The 24,108-nt window shown below is 42.6% G+C and overlaps 1 protein-coding gene across 2 annotated transcripts in view; it reads right to left on the minus strand.

Moving 5' to 3' along the window:
- The window catches only part of lmna (lamin A), a 31,298-nt gene extending 7,675 nt beyond the window's left edge, over positions 1 to 23,623 (minus strand). Inside the window, exons 1-3 of one of the 2 annotated variants that reach the window (XM_035164440.2) lie at positions 23,521 to 23,623; positions 18,854 to 18,979; positions 16,724 to 17,112 (exon numbers count right to left, since the gene is read on the minus strand). In XM_035164440.2, coding sequence (XP_035020331.1) covers positions 16,724 to 17,067 — 344 coding nt within the window. In that variant the 5' untranslated portion in view covers positions 17,068 to 17,112; positions 18,854 to 18,979; positions 23,521 to 23,623. The other variant, XM_035164441.2, reaches the window with a different exon arrangement.
- Between the last annotated feature and the right edge of the window lie 485 nt (positions 23,624 to 24,108).

Genomic DNA, 24,108 nt, shown 5'->3' on the forward strand with positions numbered 1-24,108 from the left:
TGTTTCTTATCAACATAAATTAATGAATCATTTGCTTTTGTGACTCATGTCTTCAGCAGTTTGGGAGGAAGACGATTGGGCCAGTTCCGAGCTTTGTGATTTATTCTCGTGGCTTCACAAACTCAAACGTTACCTCCGAGGAGGAGGTTATGTTTTCTATTGTTTCTTTGTTTGTCTGTTAGGGGGAAGGATTACACAAATACTACTGGATTGTTTATTCTGTTTTAACTTTATTTTACTTTTCTAATTCATGTTAAGCACTTAAATGTCTCTGTGTTTAAATGGTGCTGTACATTAATAGTTTCCTTGACTTTCCTGTGTAACAATATTTTTAATTAATCCACTAAAAGTAGTTCTGTACAAGGTTTATATAACCTGCTCTATTCGCCACACACAGTTAATGTGTTTCTTTGGTAACTTTGAGTCATGTGATCAGCTCGTACTTAATGAGAACACGATGCTGAAACCTGAGCGCTGAGTAACTGTGCTGCCGTGACAGAAGCGGCGAATGACACAAGCTGCCGTTGTACAGTCCTGTGAGTGCAGCAGTTGTCCACCGTTGATGTGAACTGACCTCAGGCCAACACATCAGTGCACTGTTATGAGCATTCTGCAATGAAAAGGGGCCTATTTAGCTCCATCTCAAGGGAACCTGTGTTGAATTAAAAGAATTCACGTTTGTTGCGCATGTGCTTGTGCATGTTTGCTCCTCCTCTCCTCTAAAGTCTCCACAGGAAACAATTGCGAGTACTGGGTTGAAGTAAAAAAAAAAAAAGAAAAACCTGGAGGCAGCCATGGAAAAAGAACACACTCCCAGCAGAAGAGGAGGAGAGAGAAGGGTGGAGAGAAAGGTTGTTAGTAATATTCTTCATGCACAGCCAAGGAGGAAATGGGCTCCCCGTTATTCTATTTGGCCCTGAGGCTAGACTTCATTGTCACTAATAATGGCCATCTGCTGGAGGAGATGGCTTCCAGGCTGCTTACACAGACCTCACAGTCCTCTGGTCACCGGCAGCCGGGTGCGAGAACAGCCAGAGTCTGGACGAACGGGCAGAGTGAACGACAAACTCCCTGTAAATATTCTTATGCTTAAGAGAGAGATAAAGTGGCTCAGTGAGAAACACGAAGGAGACTTTAATGACCAGAAGAAATTAAATCAAATCGAGAGCAAACATCGCGCTGATGCTTTGCAGATGTGCAATCACGCTTTGAGAGCGTCAGCGTGGAAACTCAAGGGGAAAAAAAATAGGAAAAGAAAGAAAGAAAGTTTGAGTGGGTCCAAATTAAACAAGTATGATAAATCCACATGAAGAATAAAACTAGACATGAATACCTCACTAAAAATAATAAACTCAATCTTAATGAAAGTTATAAAGCTCAGGTTCTATTCTACAGAGCTGCTGATTCCACTTTATGGTCATTTTGGAGACTGTAGTTTGTGGTGATGTTGACTTGTATTGTGATTTACTGAGAGGTGCTTCTAATATTCAGTCTACCCTTTATTTCTATGTAGTATCTATACTAGAGCAGGACTGTAGGATTAGACTGGGTTATCTAAGAAACCTGCATCTATACATTCTGTGGAAATGCAACAGTTACTTACTCCAGAGCCCATAATTGAATTTAAATGACCAGATGTTGGACCAGATGTTCGTACATTCCTATTGTCGCAGCATTGCACCAATTTGTATAAATAAACCTCACTCATAGCTCAGGCCAAACACAGTCCTCTACCATTTAGCAGCTGATTGTAAAAGTCTTGCTCAAGGGCAGATTGTCTGCCCCCATTTTTCTCCGCTCGACAAGTGGCTCTATGTTACTGTGAACACACAAGAAGAAAGAAGCTCAGTTTGTCACTGAGCCGTCAACGTTTTTCTGTTTTAAAAATATCAGCTCATAAAGAGAGACAAGAATGTGAGTCTTCACGACCCAGGTGTAGTTGAGATTATAGTTATATGCAGAAAGAATGTGTCAGGAAAACAGCCCAGAACAGACAGGAACGCACACACAGACACACACACACACACACACACCGGTTAGCACAGCTATCCTTATCACGATATTCCATTGACTTTCATTCATTGTGGACAGTCTAACCAAAACCTAATCCTTAACATTAACCATAACCACTGGACCCTAAGCCTCATCCAGCTCTTCAAATTAATGATTTACGTTAATAGGGACTTGCCTTTTGCCCCCATAGGAAAGATAGGTCCCATTATGTGACAGCAACAGATTTGTGTGCCCACAACATGAGAGATACACACACACACACACACACACACACACACACACACACACACACACACACACACACACACACACACACACACACACACACACACACAAACACACACACCTACAAACATTCCCTGAATTCTTGGCGCTACAAAGAACGAAGCCTACAGTAACGCGGCTCCCTGCATATGAACATGTTCAACAATCTGTCAATCTGTGTGGAGGCGGCAGATCAGCAGACAGGCAGATTAGTAACCAGGGTAAAATGAGGCATAGCTACTGCTGTAAAAACCTTTTACTGACTATTAACTCCTGGCTCCTTGAGGCGTGTGCAGCTCTGTAGGTGTGATGAAAAGAATGTTGTTGTTATAGTGGAACATTTAACCACAGTCCTGCTCATTAACACGTTTTGGACTCAAATAAAAAAAAGCCAAAAAGTGCCGAAAGAGGTCTGTTAAATGAGAACGAGACAGAGAGAGACGCCGTTTTCTGTTCTATTAAACTGGGTTGTACAGTGTGAAGCCATTAGAGATATATCCCATACACACACCTTTTCACTTTTGTTTAAAGCTGGAGATAAACCTCACTTGAAACCACACAGCTCTGTCTGTGTGGTTGTGCAGACTGATGAGCGCGTGCAGAGTGTGTGTAGGTGACTGCTGTGACGTTGATTAGCACTAATGGACACGGTGGATCGACTCCAGGAGCAACTTAAAGGTTAGAACAGGGTTTGATTCACTACGCTGCGAGTTTGTTTCCTCTTCATAAACAAATGTAGCGATGAACCAGAGAGAACACCTGACAACAAGAGGCCACAGAGCAACAATACACTAATGAGTTAAACCACAGATCTACTACGGTTGGATTACAAACAGAAATCAGTGGATCAGTCAAATGCAAAAACATCATATAATAATATTAATAACTACTTCAGTTATCTGATATGAACGACTGGTCTGTTCTGTTCTTTAACATGTTTGCTTTGCTCCTGGCAGCTCCAGGATGCTGTTCCTGGATCTTGGCTTAAAAGAACACTCGAAAAATCCTCTCCCTCTCTTTGTGTGTGTGTGGGTTGTACTGGTGCATGTGTGTCGACTGCCAAATGTGTGTGTACCACCGTGTAGGTTAAGTGCATTTGTGTACAGAGTGCGTCTGCCTGCTTGTCTCACATCAATTTGATGTGTTGTAAAATCCGTACGCCAGCATATACAGCACGACTGTATGTCTGTGTTCTCATATATGATTTACATAATCAAATGCAGAGTGTGTGTGTGTGTGTGTGTGTGTGTTTTGCAGCCATTTGCTTGGGAGTACCCGTTTATATAATCCAGTTGGAATTGTATAATTACAGCGGTCCAGCGTAAATATCCTCCGACACTCTGTTTACATTCTGTTCCACTGAAGCCTCAAAGTGTCTCAGTCTGGGCTCAGGACACATGTGGAGTCACTTCAGTTATTATTCAAGAATTACACTTTTCATATAAATCATATAAATAATACACAGACGGCATGAGAGCGAATGTGATTCTGGGAAACGACGTAAAGAAGGCAGCAAAAAAAAGTCAAGATAAGGGAAATCTGTTGCAAGTGAAACAAGGCAGCAGCTTCATATGCAAACTTGAGGGACATTTGAGCCAAAATGGCAGCACTGCACAGAAACGGAAAAAAATGCTTTTTTATTGTTGTTTGACTGTAAACCACACGTCCCGACCTTCTTTCTTTCTAAACGCAAATGTCTGCTCTCTTGGAGAAAACAAATGAAAAGTTAAATCGTTCCATCAGCTACAATATCAAAGCTTTACGAGGCTTTAAATCAGTTACAGAGCAAAATAAAGTGACGATTTTCAAAGCACAAAGAGAAAATGGGAGCTATTGGACAGAGACAGAGTGAGATGGGGGAGAGGAGGGCCGTCTAGTGAAGGAGGGGGTGAGATGGAAATGCAAAAAGAAAGAGACAAAAAGGTGAAGAGAAAGAGGGAGAATAATGGAGACGAGAAATGTGAGGAGGAGGAGGAGGAGGAGGAATGTGTTGGCTCGGCTCCCAGCCTCAAGGATGACTCACAGCTATCTTTGTCCAGCCCAGTAACGAGAAACGAACCCCGCCTCGAGGAGTGAAAGAGAGAAAAAAGCCCACTCGCAAGCCCCCCCCCTGTTTTGCTATGCCGTTGCCACGGCAACCCGGGCCTTGTCATCAGACCTGCTAGGATGCCATTTCCACCGCACTGTGGACGCAGTGGAATAAAAAAGACGGAGAGATTTCTCTGTGGATAATTTTGAAATATCTCAAGATGGAGAGGATGTCGGGTTTTTTTCCTACTCGCCTGGAGGAGGTTCTGAACTATACGACTGCAGCCACACGCAGACAACACTGGGCTTCACGAGAGGCCGGAACCAAAACAAAATCATCATTTAGCAAAATAAGTTCATTTATTTAAGAGCCGACTAACGTTTAAATGCTGAAAGTAAGAAGAAGAATCTCGATTTTTACTTATATTCTGCTCATATTCAGGTTCATGATTCGAATTAGGGTATCACTTTAAAAAGTTTACTAATGTTCAGAAAACACATCACTCTCCTCTATCGCTGCAGCTCCTCTTTTCAGCCTCTGTCAGAAAACACTTGGTTTTCGTTCCTGTCTCTTTAAGCCCCCCCCTTCCTGATGCAGCCCAGTCTGCTCTGATTGGTCAGTTGGCCCACACTGTTGTGATTGGTCAACCACTTCCAGAGCATGTAGTAAATGTCGGCCTCCGCTCTCGCCCTACCTGGCTTTGTTGTGGGGGGGGGGGGCGTGTCAGACTAGCAGCTAGTGGTGCAATATTTAAATGTGGGTCATGGTGTGAGTGACGAGGTGTGTCAGGATCTTCAGCAGCAGGATTCTCTTTGGGTAAGAGAGGAGCTACCGTTGCTGCAGACTTTGGACCTGTTAATGTCGCAGATCTTTTTACATTCACAATAAAAGACACTAGAGGAAAGAGAAACTGAAAAAAGCACCAGATGTCTCCTTTAAGATTTAATAGCAGCAATAATTCCAGAAGTTGTGTGCAGAAATATGTTTCCAGGTTATTTACCAGATTTTCAAACACAAGACACGAGTCTCTGCAGCTTCATTGTGTGATCTTTGCACTGATGGAGCTGCCAGATGTGTCCAACCTTCTTTACAAATCCCTTTTAGCTCCTGAGGGTCAACATGCTCTAATCTAACAGGCTGTGCTCCGCTCACTCGATGGCTCCTAATAATGTGAGGACATATTATTGGCTGCAATTGATCATGTTTAAAAAAAGGTTATTTCTCCCAGGAGGAGATGAAACACGTCCTCATTACCTCTCCAGCCACAGTGACTCTAAATTATTCACAGACTGTCAACACGAAATATTATTTATCTAAAGCCATCTTCAGACTGAACTGAAAAAGTCCAGAAAATTGGGTTTGGACATTTTCAAGAGTTTGCCTTTCATTTACATTGTAATTTCATTTGAATGTCTACAGGTAAAACGTTGATATTTTCACGTAATTTGAACGAATTGAGCTGATCGAGCCTTTCTCGTTCTCACTGATAGTTCACCAACATGTTCCTATTTGTGGCAGAAGCTGCGAGGGACTGAGGCTCCTGGGAGCTGCCCACTACGGGGGGGGTCAACACTGTGCACATCTGCTGAAGTTGTGGAGAAAAAGAACGAGACAACCGCCCCACCCGGGAAACTGAGGGTTTCCCTGCCAGCGTGTTTAAAAAAAAAATCAAAAAAACATCACAGACTCTCTGAAGTGAGTTGCTATGGTTACCAACAACTCAACACCTCGTTTGTTTCCTGTAGTTCTACACAAAGAGTTCCTCTGACATGAAGTACAAGTGTTCAATGATCCATATGGTATGTTACATAAATATACACACACGCACACACGATCTGGCAAGCATATGTGGGCACATGTCGGGGGGGTTTCCCCAATGACTCACTAAGGAGTGGAAAAATAGGTGTTTCGGCCAAATTCTATATAGATCATTTTAAATGTTCCCTTTTCCGATTATAGCCCAACTTCCATCTTTCCATTTCCACCACGTTCAGTTTAAACACTCACAAAGCAGCTTCATGTGAAGAACACTGCAGGGAAACGGTGACTAAGAGGAATAACAGGGTTTGAGTAAACAAACACAGGGAACCAGCGCTGGAACAAGGAGTACAGTACAATATTGTGTAGAAGGGATATTACAATAAAACATATGAGAATCATCTAATTATCATTTATTCTAACTATTATTTTATTTGTCTATGTTTTTAAGAAAAGTAAATTGAGACGTCTTCAGATTTCTTGTCCAGTAGCCAAAACCAAACGCTCCAAGTAAAATACATTTTCAGATCAGACCAGTATCTGTGGACAACTGTTGATATTCTTGTTACAACTGTGCAAATAAAATGGAACAATAAATTCAATTTTGAAATAATGACATTTTTTTAAGGAGAAGGAAAAAAGAGGAATCTATAAATTTTATAAAGTTTCATTTAGATTAATTACATCCTTGTTTTCATCCCTGTCCATTGCTTAGTTTGTTAGTTGGGGCTAATGAATAAACTCATCAAATTTGGTTGCAGATTCAGGAATTACTAATTACTTTCTTGAACATTGAGAGATATGATAATGCATATTTGGGGGCCTGATTTCTATATAATAATGATAATCATTTAATTCAAACAGCACTTTTCAAGCAAATAAGCACAAAGTGTATTCCAAGGTCAAAACATATTCAACATTTAAAGATTACAAAAGGTAACAACGAGATTTAAAAGTAGCAACAGAATCTAACAATCTAATCTGATCGAATAATCTGTGGAAGGCTGTTCCAAAGTGGAGGAGCCAGAACTTCAAAGGCTCCGTCAACTTTAGTCTTTGACCTGGACTCCGATTGAGGACATGGACCGGCAGAACTAAGGAGCCCGATGGGTCCGTGAGTGAGTCAGGGGCTCAGTTATTCATTTAAATCCTTGTAAGTGATTACAAGTTTTTTTTAAGCTAATTCTAAAAGAGTTAGTGCCGTTTTAATGGGTTTAAGAGGAACTGTTGGGCCTTGAGAAGATGTATGGACTGTAAATCTCCATGAGGCCTGCTAGCTCACATCAACTCTGATTTTCCAAATGTGTTGTGCAACTCCGACGCAGATATGCAGCAAAGTAAACATAACAGGCTGGCACATGAACATTTCCTGTGTCTCTACTGGAATGAAGAACACATCAAGGATTGTGTGTGTGTGTGTGTGTGTGTGTGTGTGTGTGTGTGTGTGTGTGTGTGTGTGTGTGTGTGAGAAAAATCATCAGTAACCAACAACAGCGCAGCCTTTGCCAGAGGCCACCCATGCTCATCCACATGTGGCAGATGGGAACAGAGTTCTCAGTGTTTCCAGTTTCAAAGCCGAGCAAATGTCGAGCGGCGCTGATGAGCTGATGAGACGGCTACAAAGGGGGCGGGGGAGCCGGAGAGAGACAGACAGAGAGAGACAGACAGAGAGAGACAGAGAGAGACAGGACGGGCAGTGTTCATCTGCTCATGGTTTTGTTTAAGCTGTCACCAAAACAAACTGTGTTGACTGAAAAGAATTAGATGTCCTCTCTCTTTGTCCCATTCAAGCCTTGAAAAAAAAATGTACATTCGATAAAACAGTGTCAGGCGGAAGGTAGAGAAACAAAGCATGGTGCCGCTCCCGCTTGTAAGTGTGTGTGTGTGTGTGTGTGTGTGTGTGTGTGTGTGTGTGTGTGTGTGTGTGTGTGTGTGTGTGTGTGTGAAACACCCCTTGTTCCTCCCTGCATGATTAGTTGATGATTCATCAGGGGGTGAGTCAGATGCTGGTTGAGCCACTTTTCACTGGTAGTAAATTTGATTATCTGAAAAGATAAAAGGCCGCTTTGCCTTTTCACTTTTCCATTTTTCACAGTGTCGTTAAATAAACCTGAAATCGGCAAGTTAAACAATGTTAGTGACGAATCCAGATAACAACTGCTCTCGTTAACGGTTGCCATGCCGACTACAAACTCTCAGTTGATCCGAACAAAAGCAAACTTCATCAGCCCACATCTTCCCATTTCCGTTCCTTAGGTTTTCTCATGTGACCATGTGTAATATGTGTTTAAAAAGTATTTCTACTTATCTTCTTAATGCAGCTTTGCATCATTTTATAACTGGTTCAACTGCAGAGCCTCGACACTTTGACTGTGCAGGAACATCTTGCTCTGCCAGTAACAAGTGTTGCTCTGCTCAAGCGTCATATTTGATTGTGAACTGGTAATCCACATTTTTCTCTCACAATTTGTATCAGAAGGTTTAATTCTCATTTGTATTAATAAGAAAACTCCCTGATGTTTTCTCCACCTTCACTAACGTCCATTCAACAACAACAACACTGAGACAAGCTGTTCTTTCCAGCAGAGCTAAAATAAAATACTCTGCAAAACGTCTGCTAACGTTAGATTTGAGCTACAGAAAATCTTTTTTTCGAGAGTTTATGAGGATGTGACGACTTCTGGTCAACATTTGTTGCCTTACGCTACCCTACAAGGAATAAAAAAGGGATTTGCTGCCTGGAGAATAACCAAATTGTGGTTGTGGGACGAGCCTCAGCATCGAGCGCTCTCACGCGAGGCAAGGAAAAAAATGGACTGGCATTGAAAAACAGGCAGGAAACACAGGGGAGCTCGGTGGGGAGTGTGCAGCAGATCTGACAAGAGGAAGAAAACACCACAGGTCCAGAGCAGAAGTTATTTTCTGCATCTGGACGTCGCACACGGTGCCGCCTGAGCTGTAAAACACTGAAAATTACGCTTAATCATCTATCCCGAGCTTTCCTGTCATTGTCTTCACTCGGCACTGTTCCCTGTGGCAAACAGACCACACCCACCTGGCAACTCGTTAAACAAACAAAAAACATGCAAAGTATTTTTCAAATTCTTGCTGGGCCAGAAGCGTGTGAGCCAGTGTGCGGAAAAAGTGTGTGTGTGTGTGTGTATGCGGAAATATAAACTATATTCAGGTGTGTGTATCAAACGCATTTCAAAAACAGGAAAGTGGCAGCGTATAAAAAATATAGATTTATGAAGAAGGGTAGAGCTCAAACCCCTCATTTAAATCTGCTTTTTAAATTTGCCTGATTTGTGTCATCGAGATCCATGAACTACTCTTTACTCTTTTTTAGAAATGCCCTGTATCTTACATTGTTAAAGAAAGAGAGAAACAAATCCTGGATCCACCCACTGATCCAAATCTGCACCAACATTTTACGAGCCATACCACATCCTTCCACCAGGTTTTGTGGTAAACCATCCAGTAGTTTGAGTAATCTCGCTCAGAAACAAACTGTCCGCCACATTTAAATCTGCTAGATCTAGAATTGGATCTTCAGCGAATTAAACACACTCTTAGATATCTGTCCCCTAAATGTGCCTGATGTTTTAAATCAAGATCCACGAATTATTATCTGGGAAATTGATGAAGTTAAACAAAGTTAAAGAAAATGAAAAGTATTCCTGGATCTGACAAACATGGCGGTAAAAAGTTAAAATGATGCTAATGATCATCTGCAGTGTTTTTAACCATATAGCCAACAAAAGAGCACAGTACTGGAACTGGAATCACATCAAGATGTAAAAATGTTGAATCACATTTCCTCAAACATTAAGAGTTAATGCAAAACATGTGAGACGTCACAGACTGAAAATATAAAGTGTTTTCTTATTGCTCTGTATTGATGTTATAGTAGAACTGAGACAAACATCCCATTCAGCTCAAACGTATTCCAGAGTAAATGAGCTCTGGAAACGGAACAATCGTTATGGAACGAACCGAATGTGACGGGAACGGTTAAAGTTGCAGAGCGACCACGATACCCACTTCCAAAGAAAGGGGAGGGTCTCCGAGTAGAGAGAGGGTGAGCGAGCATGAAGAGTCAGGAGAGAGAGAGAAAGAGAGCCACCATCTTAAAGTGATTTAGCCCGTTCATCAGGGGTTTGGCCGCTGCTGAAGGCTCTATGGAAACTGTAACACTATAAACTACACTCCAACACACACACACACACACACACACACACACACACACACACACACACACACACACACACACACACACACACACACACACACACACACACACACACACACACACACACACACACACACACACACACACACACACACACACACACACACACACACACACCACATTTTTACAAGCAACATCTGTTTTCCATCGTTGAGATTTCTGTTCAACACTGAGGAGAACAAATAGTCACCGGACCCGTCAGCCACACGCTCTCAACAGGCCTTGTCCAAATGAAGTCTGAACAAAAGGGTCGAAGCATTTAGATAAAAACTTCGTTTTCTAGTGCTGCTGTGATAAAATCTCTCCATCAAACAATCCTACACAGACATACTGGTCTCAGAGTTTGTGTTTGCAGATATCCAAACTTTAAATTTTACAGAATAAAAAATGCTTTAAGTTAATTTTCCTAATTCAAGTTCTTGTTGGGCCTTGGTGCAGATATGTCTAGTTTTTTTTAGATATCAAATGTTTTACTCCCTAATATTTTTGTCAGGCTCTGATCTGGCTCTATCCTTTAAGCTAGTAAGTAAAAAAAAGAATTCATTAAAATAAAATAATCAGTTCTATAAACCACCTGGAAACTATTTTATAAAAAAAAAAAACTCTTCTATAAATTCTATAAATACTCTTATCACAAAGCACTAGACTGGATTTTTAATATTATTTAACGTTTTATGAATGATTTAATTTTACATCACTGCTGGAAAACACACACAAAAAAAAAAAAACCTCTCTCAGCTCTTCTCTCCCCTCGCATGACTCAAAGTGACAGACAATTGTCTGCTGTCACATGATACAAGCTGAGATCAGCATAGGGGAGCAGGGTTTCTCCCCGAGGCGGCGAGCAGAACAGAGGACGTGATCAAACAGCCTGAGAGGAGCTGTACAGTAACAATGACATCAGCTGTGGACGCTGATCTTCTGCCTGGAGCACGGGCCGTGACGCCGAGCTTCAATTTCACCCATGAAATATTAACCTCCTTTAAAATACATGGAGCTCGTTGACTTTCGCCAAATTCAAACTTTTGCTCCACATTTACACCCCAGACTGCGCTAATGACAAATTATGGAAGATTACTGGGGCCAGGTTTAAGGAAAAAACATTTTTTTAATACATTTTGCAATTCAAGGGTTAGGGGTAAAAATGTTGAGAATAAAGTCAAACAAAAATCTGAGGAGAATAAGTCTTTTTATTTTCGCATTTGGAGAATAAAGTAAAGATTTAGGTCAAACATTTAAGAATATATCGATTACGGAGGTTAGCACATGACACGACTTCCTCTTCAAAATTCCCTGTGTTGGTGAAATTGTGTTTCAGAATCGGTTTTAGTCACACATTATTTTTCTTTTAGCTGATGAACGCAGTGTGATAATCAGAATTAGGTCTTTGAAGAGATTGAGCCAAGAACCGTGTTCAGGACAAACCACGCGAGTTTGGACGAGATGGCTGCAAACTGAAATAGCTGCTAATGGACAAACGCCACGATGGCGATGTTTACACAAACACTCCGACGTGTTGCAGCTCGTCTTACTTTCACTCACTTGATACGATGGGTGAGAGGAGTTCACTTTATTCTAAAAATGAAAAAGGGAAGAATTCTTCCTCCTTTCTTTTCTTATGCGTTGCCTCAATACATATTAAATAATGAAGGAAGTAATCAGACTTAAATAAATGTGTTAAAATAAATGTGTGTGCTCCAGAGGCGACTGTCTGCAGTGGATATTTTTATCCATCTGTGAAACAACCAACACAGAATCACAGCAACACGGCGAGCTTCATTTTTCATCCCACTAATTACACTGAGCTAATAACAGCTCGTTAAAGTCATTCATTCTGTACAAACCTCACATGATCAGTCTGAGAGATGTCAGGAGGACGATGCTCCAGTTTTATCTGATGTGACGGAGGAAAACTTTTTTTCTAAGTATAAATCATGTATTATTGCTTCAAACCTATTTCTTATTCTTTATAATGATAATGTCGCTGTGGCAGAGTCAGTCTGAGATTCTGAAGTAAAGCTACTTCCTCCACTTTCCAAGTAGTTAAAGGTATTTTCAAAGTATAATGATGCACTTGACTATAGCGGAATAAAGCTTCAGTTTAAAAGAGAAGGGATTTAAAGACCGAACTGCTCGATCAGAAGAGGAATACAGTCTTGGTCTTTTCCATATTAGGAAGAGACTCTGAACACAAACATTTAATCTCAACAAACCCGACGTGAGCAGCTTGGATTTCTCCTGGTTATCCATAACATGGTCCAAAGATAGCTCGGATGTATACTGCCGTTACCGTAGAGACGTTTAAAATGTCCCTGCAGTTTAAATATAGGAACTTTACTCACTGAAACTTATGACTCATATTAAACCACTTCACGTGACGTCTGCGGCTACCACTCCATCCCGCTCTTTGTCTTTTACTTCCCCTTTTTTCTCCTCGATACAGGTTTGGCTAATATTACAAATTCTGTTTATCACACTGTATGTGTTGCTTAGTGTATGACGTCTTTTGAAAGGATTTCTGCATTTTCTCTGATGTCAAATGACTCTGCAGGAGACTCCAGCTCACAAAAAACAAAAAGCCTTTTTAGCGCATTTACCTGAATTAAAATAACCTGTATACCTGCGAATTTTGGTGATTAAGACGTCATTATTAAACCATTATGACAAAGAAATGTGATCGGGGCATAATAATTTACAGCGTCAACATAAACTTTAAGATAAATTACTATTAAAAAAACACAAATATAAAGATTCAATTCAAGTTTTCGTGAAGTCTTTTGAAAGGCTCATATCTAACATTTGCCATAAATACTAGAAGATAAGTGGTGCAAGAGAATATTCCCACTGAAGGAAATGGGGGTGTATAAAATGATAAGGGCATTTCCTGCTGTGCTCCTTGATAGCAGTGCCCTGGCCCCAACGTGACTATTCAGCCCTTGAATACAACACATGAGCATGTACAGTACATCAGTCCATCCCTAAATCTTTTAATTATATTGAGTTTAACGCTGCAGCTGCACTTCAACAAGTTCGGCCACGTTTTGGCTACAGCAGCGATTATTCTTTTAAAACATTGTCTGTTGTATATATACCAAAAAAATGTCTGAGTGCTTCGTCCACCTGGTGCCACGCCCTAAACCACACGGTGCAGAGGACGGGCGTGGCAGAGCGAGCGCAGCTAAATCCACGATTTCATGCGTTCAAAGCAGATTTGATCAGGGAGAGGCCTCGGCTGTTTACTCTGCAGCAACTCAAGAACAGTCCCACCCTTATCAGCCAAACTCAAAGAGAGCAGATCAGAGTTGAGTATTTCATACCCACAGAAATGGAGTTCGCTTTTCATTTTAGACACTTTGGACAGTGAGTGTGAAGACATACACATGCCACAAATAATAATAGTTTGTTTATAAGCATGATTACGATCATGAAACCTGATGGAAGGATGTGAAGTGCTGAAGTGCTTGGTGCTGCCCCTCGGTGCTGAGGGAAACTTGCTTTAACTTAATTATGAGAGAAGGTGTTTTTCAACATTTTCACAATTCTCCCAGGGAATAATTCATGGATTTTGAGGCGATGGCATGCGAGACTCATTCTAGTTTACATACGTATTTGTAGTGAGTTGGATGTAAGTCTCGCCACTCCTCTGTCTGGGTGGAGCATTCGAAGAACAAGTCCAGCCAGTGACACTGAGGAGCCAGTTCCTCCACATAGGCTAACGTTTCATAGCTAGCAGCAAAACTGGAGGTTAGATCGGGCACGAGGCGCCAAACAAGTGCAGTATGGAAACATCGTGTAGCTCCAGGACTCATGTTTAGTCTTTCTAAGCATTTTTGCTTCCTCAACTTACATACCTGGCTTCACTCGTCATTTTACAACACCACATTCCGCCCTCTGCCAAATTATGTGGAATCTCTTTTCCACGGTTTTAAATTATTAACGAGTCAGACAGTGGCGTCAGGAGACACGGCCCAACAGTTTGCCTCGGGAGGGAGAGCATGTGTTTGTTGGAATAGTTGTGCATACAAAGACGGGTCTGTGAGAATTCGCCGCGTCGTGCCTCTGGGCGAAACAGGTGTGTCCAGTCAACTGCTCTGAGCTGAGGGCTCCACCTGTTCCTGTGTGTTCCGTCAAACTCGGGGACGTCAAACAAAGAAAATCAACATATTGTGAGACACAGCGCTCCAGTGTTTACTGTGTCTGTTACCATCTGAAGCTCAGTGCGCAGTCCAGAGAATCCCTTCAGTGTGTATTAATAAACCTCACTTCCCGTTACAGTGAGTCCACAGTCAGCCCATTCCAGAGGCCTTGAGAAGAAAAACCTCTGAGTCACCACCCCCGTCGTTCCAACCAAGACTCCCAGAGATCCATGGCAACCAAACAACAAACAGGCTGGCTAAAGTCTAACCGATAAAGCCGGCCCAGGCTGGACTCTGATTTTCTTTCCACCACACGTGCGTCATTACGATCTACTTCCTAGGAAACTACTGCGGGAGCCTTTCTCTACTCCTGCAGTTGAAGAAACAGAAGGAGCACAGTGACATGGAGGATATTATGGAGATTAAAGATAAATAAGTGATAAAACGTTTCTCTCAACACACACTGGCCTTTATCCAGAGAACACAACAGAGTAAACATCCTCACCCACCTACAGTGCGTGTGAGCAAATTTACAAACCGTGGATTGATGACCACCACTGACGCCACAATGAAGGTCGACAGCCTTATAGGCAGCTGCAGAATATAATGAGCCACATTAAGGACACATTTCCTGCAGAGCTCAATATCTTAAATGTATATTTATATGTGCAGCAGGCATGAGCCCCTCCCACTGAGTTATGTACATTCACTCAACATGTTTAACAGTCCTGAGTCAACAATGTCAATCTTAGAGAAAAGAACACAACAGCACTAAAACCGATCCTGTGTGCAGTCAGTGAACACACACACTGTTTCAACAATCAAAGTTTTTGAAACCTGAGTGTTTAATGTGTCTTTTTTCTTTATTCTGTTGCTTCTCCTCTCTTTTAAAAAAAGAGAGAATCTGCTAAAAGGGAAACTGTGAATACAAGTGAACACAGTAGAGGAGAAAACGACTTCTCTCACCCGAGGGAAACTTTGCCAGGACGGTCATAAATTCCTCCGCAGCCACTACAGGCTGACGTTCACGTGTGTATCTGGAGTTACAGCCGAGGATAAAACACAGATTTTTGGTTTCCTTGGAAATTACTGTGGGAGCTGTCGCTGCTCTACTTCTCTCTGTAGCTGCTCTGCTTCTCTCTGTAGCTGCTCTGCTTCTCTCTGTAGCTGCTCTACTTCTCTCTGTAGCTGCTCTGCTTCTCTCTGTAGCTGCTCTGCTTCTCTCTGTCGCTGCATGTGAGAACGGAAAGTTTCCAGAACTTTTCCAACCCCCTGGTAAAATGTCCAAAAAATGTGAGAGTGACAAATTTCCTGTTGTTGTGAACGCGTCTGACTGGAACAATCTCTTACTGCGTTCTTCGTCTATGAAAAAAGCAAACTTTGGAAATTGTCCAGAGAATTGAGTCATATCTTAAAACTGGGATAGTGAGCCTAACAGTTTATTTTATGTCTTTATATTGATCTATACTTGTGTCAGTATTGTGTAAAATCCTCAGTTTCTTTAAGCAGCAGACTCGCACGCTGTAATCAAAGACATTCTATCATTAGAGAAGTCATTTATATTTAAGGTGTATAAAAGGTGGAGTCCATTTATCTGGAGGTGTGTTATTTCTAACACCCCCGCAGGCCTGAAGTGACATAATTGCACTTGTCAAATGAATGAACCATATGAACTTTAACCAGCAGGAATGTCACCTACAGTGACTCCTCACTGCATTCCCGCTGGGAAACTAGAGTGTTGCACTGCCTCAGTCGTGCTGAACAACCACAGGTGTGAACCGCACAAAATGTATTATTACAGCGTTCAGAGACATGTTTACGTGTTGTGACTGCAGCTCCACCTTAACCACTATGACGAGGTGGTTTGGCACATTACACACAGACAAGAATGTTGAAATGCTGTTGACTCTGGAACATTATGAACCAGGGACGCTGGAAGTCGGGGAGAGCTGAGGCTGCTGAGACAAAGTGTATGAGGGGACGTCACAGCAGCACAACCTTAAGGATTTTTGTATTAATCCGAATTGACAAGAATATTTTAGACCAGTTTATAGAACATTTTAAACTTCAACAGCCGACTTTGGCTTTAATTGCTTTAAGGCCATTCAATAAATCTTTTATGAGACTTTATTATCTCACCTTTGTGTCTTAACTAACAGAGCAGTAACTACTAATTTTGTTGCATGTAATCCAATACTGCTTGATGCATAATGAGCTGTGTGTGGCTGAATCCATTTTTGTGACATCACTGTCCCTTCATGCTCCTCCTACCTGGCTTTCAGCTCCTTGTGCTCCTCCCTGATCTTGCTAAGCTCCAGCTGCAGGCGCGCTCGCTCCCTGGCCACCTGGTCCAGGGTCTTGCGGGCGTCGGCCAGCTCCGTCTCGTAGGCGCCCTTCATGCCCGACAGATCACGGGTGACCAAGGACTCGGACTCTGTGATGCGCATCCGCAGCCCGGCATTTTCAGACTCCAGCGAGCGCACCTTGTCGATGTACACTGCCAGACGGTCATTGAGGTTGCACAGGTCCTCCTTCTCCTGCAGCCTGGTGATGCGGGCAGGCGAGAGGGTGCCGCTGGCACCGCGGCTGGTGCGTTTCTGGCTCGGGGTTTCCATGGCAATAATGGCTCAGCAAGAGGTGCAGAGGGGGTGAGTCACTGGCTGTGGAAGAGGAGAGCGAGAGAATCAGAGTTGATGAAAACTACAGTACAGGCCTGTCTTCCCCGGTATGATACACAAACCCACAGTCTGAGTCACATGTTACACTTTAATGGAGTTTCTATGAGGAAGTGTCTCCTTGTCTGGGCCACACGCCTTCACCGATGAGTCTGCTCATAGTTCTGAATGAGATTCTCCAAGATCCTTTTTCCAAATCAGGAAGCACATCTATAAAACTTGATTTAATGTCTCTACTGGACTCGGAGTGCATGGAGTTAAACAGGACTGGCAGAGGTCGCCCACAAGTATGTGAACACAATTATTCTAAATGGAATGCACTGGTTTTCTTGCCCTGTCCTACTCCTACTCCCCCTGACACCTTCCCTTATTCACACAGCTATTTCCACTGTCACAACCTACACTGCCCCTGGCTCCACTGAATCCTTGCAGGAGTTGTTCAGCCACTTCATGCAGCTCACTACTGAGAAAACATGTTTCCTACAAACAGCAACTCCCACCTTCAGCTCACTCACAAGACAATGAAATACTTTCATAATTACTCTGAAAACATGAAGCCACGACCAGGGACAGAAAAATAAACAAACATCTGTCTTTCTCTGTTTTCTCAAAAATAGCTTTTGGAGAAATGGAGGCAAAGCACAAAAAAAAAAAAAGAGGTTTAAGTCGCTGCACAAGTCATAATACCAAAGTGTTGACTCATAATATACACAAATGCTGCAGGATGTCCTGATAAGGAAATGGATTCCCTGTGTGGCTGTTTAGATGAGCACTAACAGGGAAATGAATAAAAGAGGGTGTTTTATTTTTCATTTTCTAATTCTGTATATTTGTTTTTATAGTTGTAATCATAAGCATTAAATTAAAATAAGCGCCCATTTTGAATTTAATATGCCTCCAACATTGTAAAAGGTACGAAAAAGTTATTTATTCCACCAGAGCTCTAACCTACAATCATAGAAGAATTCAGTGATATTAATAAACGTACGAGCCCTGTTATTATCCACTGTGACGGAAAGGATTCGACCTAAGAGCTTTTTCATTCCTCTGCAGCTCCTCCACTCACAACCTTACAGCCATTTCCCAGAGAACAGCAGGAAAGCCTTCTCCAGTTTGGTTCACGAGTGGGTGGACGCACCAAACTTTGCCATCCATCCCCTCACCGCCCATTACCAAGAGTGCGCACAAGGACATGCACGCCCATGTGGGTGGGATGGCGCGCATGCAAACGACGTGTGCACACGCCCACAGGGGCAAACCCGTGTACTCACAAGTACTCTCTGGACTTACTTTGAATAAATGAAGCATCCATTTACGCTCCTGAAACGTGCCCAAGCATTAACAGGTGCTGTCTGATGTCCCGCTCTTGAACAGCAGGCATTAACCGAAGCTGAAACTTTTTTTGAAAACTTATTCCACAGCGCCTCTTGCCAGAAAGGATAAAAAAAAATGGCTCGGAGCAGAGTGAACAAGGTCGAACAAGCAACAACATCATGAGCACATTCTTTGCACAACAGTAGCACTGTTTGTCAGTGACCAACACGAAGTCTCAGAGGGAGACGGGAATCTGTGGAAGCTCTCTGAACCTTACCTCTGCTGTTTGAGAACCTCTCCACTGCAGCTGCTGAGAGGGAGTGTGTGCAGGAGCTGTCTGGAAGTTTGTCTGCTGGTGTGAGAGTGTGTGTGTGTGTGTGTGTGTGTGTGTGTGTGTGTGTGTGTGCCCTACCCCAGAGGAGTGTAGAGAAGAGGATCCGTTGAATAATGCAGTCTTGCTCTCTTGCTGGTGGGTGTGTGCTCCTTTGGCTCGTGCCCTGAACTGCTTTGCTGTCGCTCACTGCACATGTACCTTCTACTGGAAAAGGGAGAGAGGGGAGGGAGCACGAGAGAGGGGAGGGTGGGGCAACGAGGAGGAGTCAGGATACACAGACTGTTTATGTGTGTGTGTGTGTGTGTGTGTGTGTGTGTGTGTGTGTGTGTGTGTGTGTGTGTGTGTGTGTGTGTGTGTAAACAGCAGCTGCTCAGCTTTATCTCTCCCTGCTCTGTCCATATCTTTTCCTGTCTCATTTCGCTCACAGCACCCTCGCAGACACACTGACCTCAGCGACTCAGTGCAAGTGGTCTGTCAGTAACACGCAGGACACGGCGATGACACTGAGCAGCTCCCAGGTGGATGCAAGCGTGTGACTCTCACCCTCCTGCTATTAGACTGCATTCTTTACCTTAGCCCCCCATTTCTGGTGAAATCCAGATGTGACAGCCGACTCCAGAGCAAATACACGGGGCAGGAATTCATGTTTCAGTTCCATGTTGAAAAAAAGGAAACTCCTCACTGCTGTGGAAGGGATCAGAGATCATCTCAGACACACAACCCTGCAAAGAAATCTAAGTAAATCTGAAGTACATACAGATCCTTCATCTTCTCATCTGTTTGTCTGCTGCTGTCCATGGCAGAAAAATAACCTGCCAGCGAGCTCGTCCTCTGAATCCAAGGAGGAAAAAGTCCACAAATGTTTGATATTATATTCCCAGTGAGCGATAGAATAGTTCCCACAAGTCATCCTGAAGGTCCAAAGGTCCAACACTCAAACCCAGGCGGATTCTGGTCTTATATTTATTTCCTCGGGGTGGAGTTAATGGAATCACAGGTCCAATCAAGTGCTGATGCAGAGGAACAAGTCGTTTTCTATGTGTGTCCGTGTGTGTGTGTATGCATCTCCGCACCATGGAAATGCCAGTTAGTCCATCATGTGTGTGAGTGTGTGTTACTGTGTATATGCGCATGTGGTTAAACAAGGGGGCAAGACAGCATCTCTGTTTTTGGGCATGAGGCAGGCTCAGTGGCTAAAGGGAGTATCCTGGCTGCACCGTGGCCTTCCAGTGGAAACAGTCAGTCTCTAAAGCAGCGTTTCTGAGTCACTCGTCCATTTGCTAACAACCCAGGGTTTTTTTTTTTTCCAGTAGCCTCCTTCTCTCTACCGCTCCTTCTTTCTCTCTATTTCAGGCTATTCAGGCCCTGTGGTGTTTCCATGGGAGTCACACTGAGACAAGAATACTTGGCTGGCGGGGCCACGTTCCTCAATGAGCTTTTCTATGAATCTTTAGTTTTCTCGTGTTGTCTGTGCCCAAACAAACAAACGATGAAGTCTCATTACAGACGCGATCACGTCAGAACAAGAGGCAAGTTAGATCTTAAAGCAGAAAAGGTCGATAAACATATGTCCCTACATTACAGAACAAATCTGCAGGTGATTTATCAGTAATGAGCTCATGGTCTGCACATATTGGATTTTAAGAACAAATCTAATGCCTTCCTTACTTGTTTGTTTCTAGTTGTACTTTCATTAAAACTGAGAAAAGCCCTAAACACATTTAAGAAGTTGTTATCAGCAAATGTTTGGCCTTATTGTCTTGAAACGTAAATCTAAAATAGTCGATTACTTTTCTTGAATGCGTTTACTCCTGTTTGATCTTTGCTTTTATCAGCCAGGACACAACTGTCTGTAAAACTATTTCCCAACATCAGTAAAACGTCGGAGGACATTTTTGGAAATAGACACCGAGAGGCACGTCAATAGTTGCAGTGGATTATTCAGATTTACTCATGAAGTCTTAAGACAGGAACGGGCATGACACACTGTGATGCAAGGCAACCACACCAGAACCAGAAAAAAGAGGGTTAGCAGTCAGTCCTCGTCGTTGCCTCTCGCCCCCCCCCCCACGGCATTCCAGGGCAGGGAAAAGGGCGTGGCTGTTGTGCAATCTATAGGTTTTATTTCTCCATCATCATCTCTCCTGGGAGAGAGGAGCGGTGACAGAAGACTTTCAGCTAAGTTCACATTAAATCATAGCAAGAATTATCACGATAAATGTCAAATAACTTTTTCTTTCAAGTTTAAAGTTGCTTTTGAGTTAAGGTTGTGGTTTTAGACTCTTCTTTGTGTTTCCTAGACAACAGACAGACACAGCTCTCACACATGCACTGCAACACATGGAAAAACTCCTCTATTTCAACATCACTTCCTTTCCTACATTGACAGTGTCCCACGTCCAGATTATTTTCCAGATAAGACGATGATAACAGCTGTGTATAATTCAATAATTCACAGGAGCATTAATCTTTCATGTGACAAACTACCACCGTCAGTTACTCAGAAACACGTTGAAGGACAGTTAACGTGTTTCTGTGTATCCGGCTTTGCTTTGTATCTCAACATCTGCTCCAATTCTAAAAACAGTCGGCGTTACCTCTGTTGTTCAAGATACGATTGTTCACATATCTGCATTAATCATTCATAAAAGACTGTTGTTGTATCTCTATCCAGTGCACAAGCGCCTGCTGCTTTGGAAACAGAAATACAGAAACCGACTCTGGTTTCTTGGGGGTTTCTTGGGGGTTTCTTGAGAGTATAGCTAAGTATCAGTTTGATGGGCTGTGTATTTCTGTGCATAGAGGCAGTACTGTGATGATAGAGCCAGAGCAATCCCCAACTACTGTGTGTTTAAACTTGTTTCCCTCCGGATGTTGCAGCTGTCTCACCTTGTTGTCAGTGTCTCATCTTCTCTGTGTCAGTAAAGCAGAGACACCGAGGGAGGCTGGGACTATACCTCAGTGTCTTACTGCACTCAGGTACAGTTCTGAGGCACTGCTTCGACTCCACTGGGTTTTCCACACAACAGTCTCCAGAGAAAACCAAACGCACACAGTGAAGCTCTGAGGTCACAAACTCCTTGTTGATTAGATAAGTCAGAGGAGAATGGCCAGACTGGTTGGAGCTGGCTGAAAGGCTATGGTAACACAACTAACCAGTCTTTACAACTGTGGTGAACAGAAGAGCATCAGAGAATGAAGGAGACATCGATGTTTGTGGATCACAACAGAAGATCGTGTCAGGGTCGACGCCAAGAACAGAAATGTGAGGCGGCTCCAACACTGGACAGCTGAAGACTGAGAAACGTAACCTGTGAGTTAAGTTGTTGCTTTATCTCATTTTATTTCATTCATGTACTTTTCTTCATGTGTTTTTAAATTGTACAGCGCTTTGGTCAAGTTTGTAACAAGTGTTTTGAAAGGTGCTTTTTAAGTTAAGTTATTTTAAGTCATTTAAACCAATTTAATCTTCAGTCATAAAACTTAATTTATAAAAAGCCCAACAATTTTCAAATTATAATGAAATCGAACTTCACAAGGTCTTTGAAATGAATGAAATTCAAATGTTCTGAAGATCTGTGTGTACTAATAAAAACAATCATAGTCTGTAATCCTCAGTTTTACTTAATTTAATGTATTTTTAATCTGGGTTTATTCTCTGTATACGTGTATTTTAAATTTGTTGTGTGATAATATGCAGTTTTCATTCTACATTATACTTAACATTTTGTACTTGTTGCGTATAATTGTGTTTTCTTCAATCAATAAAGAATAGTAAAAAAGTTTTCTCATAAATGTTGCTGCAGCTCTGTGCGCTTCTCTGGCGCCCCCTGTCTTCCCCTTACTGTTCTGTTTGACTACACACACACTTACACGCGTACACATTCACACACACACGTACACATTATCACACACACGCACACACAATATTGAGTCATTCACAAGTAGGCTGCAGTAGAAGCTGCGAAGCGCCATCCGCTGGCTGACACACTGAATGAAAACATATCTGTGAACATGGGTCACAGGGTTCAAGAGCTGCTGCTTCAACACCTTGCATGTCTGTCTGTGTGCATGTCTGTGTGTGTGCATGTCTGTGTGTGCATGTCTGTGTGTGTGCATGTCTGTGTGTGTGCATGTCTGTCTGTGTGCATGTCTGTCTGTGTGCATGTCTGTGTGTCTGCATGTCTGTCTGTGTGCATGTCTGTCTGTCTGTATTTCTGTCTGTGTGCATGTCTGTCTGTGTGCATGTCTGTGTGTGTGCATGTCTGTCTGTCTGCATATCTGTGTGCATGTCTGTGTGGATGTCTGTGTGGATGTCTGTCTGTGTGCATGTCTGTCTGTCTGCATATCTGTCTGTGTGCATGTCTGTCTGTGTGCATGTCTGTCTGTGTGCATGTCTGTCTGTGTGCATGTCTGTGTGGATGTCTGTGTGCATGTCTGTCTGTATTTCTGTGTGCATGTCTGTCTGCATGTATGACTGTCTGTCTGTCTGTCTGCATACCTGTCTGCGTATCTGTCTGTGTGCATGTCTGTCTGTCTGTCTGTCTGTCTGTGTGAATGTATGTCTGTCTGTCTGTATTTCTGTGTGCATGTATGTCTCTATGTCTGTGTGCATGTCTGTCTGTCTGTCTGTCTGTCTGTCTGCCTGCCTGTCTGTCTGTCTGCCTGCCTGCCTCCGTGTCTCAGTAACATATGTAAGAAGTAAAGGAGACAAAACAATTCAGCACATTAAATCATCGTCTCACCTCGTGTCTCCAGAGAAGTTGTCTCCTCTGATGCTCTCGAACCTCCGCTCTCCACTTTGACTCGATCTTTACCCACTGACTCCGTTTCTCTTGAAATAAAACGACGAGACAGGAAGTCCAGTGTCGCGTCCTCAGCAGCCACCTGTGAATCAATGCACCTGATTGCACTGCTGCTCTCCGCCAATTACAACTGTGCAGCCTGCGGGCGCCACCTGGCGGCCGTAATTAACCGGCCAGCCTCCTAATGTGGTTGTTCTCAGTGAAGGCAGGAGAAGTTTGGAGAAAATATGTCAAATATAACTGGAGTAAATAATCTGAAGACTCTGAAACAGACTCAACACACATCCTGACAAGAGGTGGAATGTAACTAAGTATTTTTACTCGAGTATTTACTTGTATATTTGCATTTCAGGGGCCAGATTATTACTTTTTATTCCATTACATTTATCTGGCAGCTATAGTTGCTTTACAAATTAAGATTTTTCCAATCAAAATACACAATATGATTTTTCCTTATCAACACTAATACAGTTGGTCAAATGTATCTTCACTTCAACCACGTTCCTCAGTTGAACTTTTACTTTTACA

This window comes from Hippoglossus stenolepis, chromosome 8 (assembly GCF_022539355.2).
Source record: "Hippoglossus stenolepis isolate QCI-W04-F060 chromosome 8, HSTE1.2, whole genome shotgun sequence".
Taxonomy (NCBI): Eukaryota; Metazoa; Chordata; class Actinopteri; order Pleuronectiformes; family Pleuronectidae; genus Hippoglossus; species Hippoglossus stenolepis.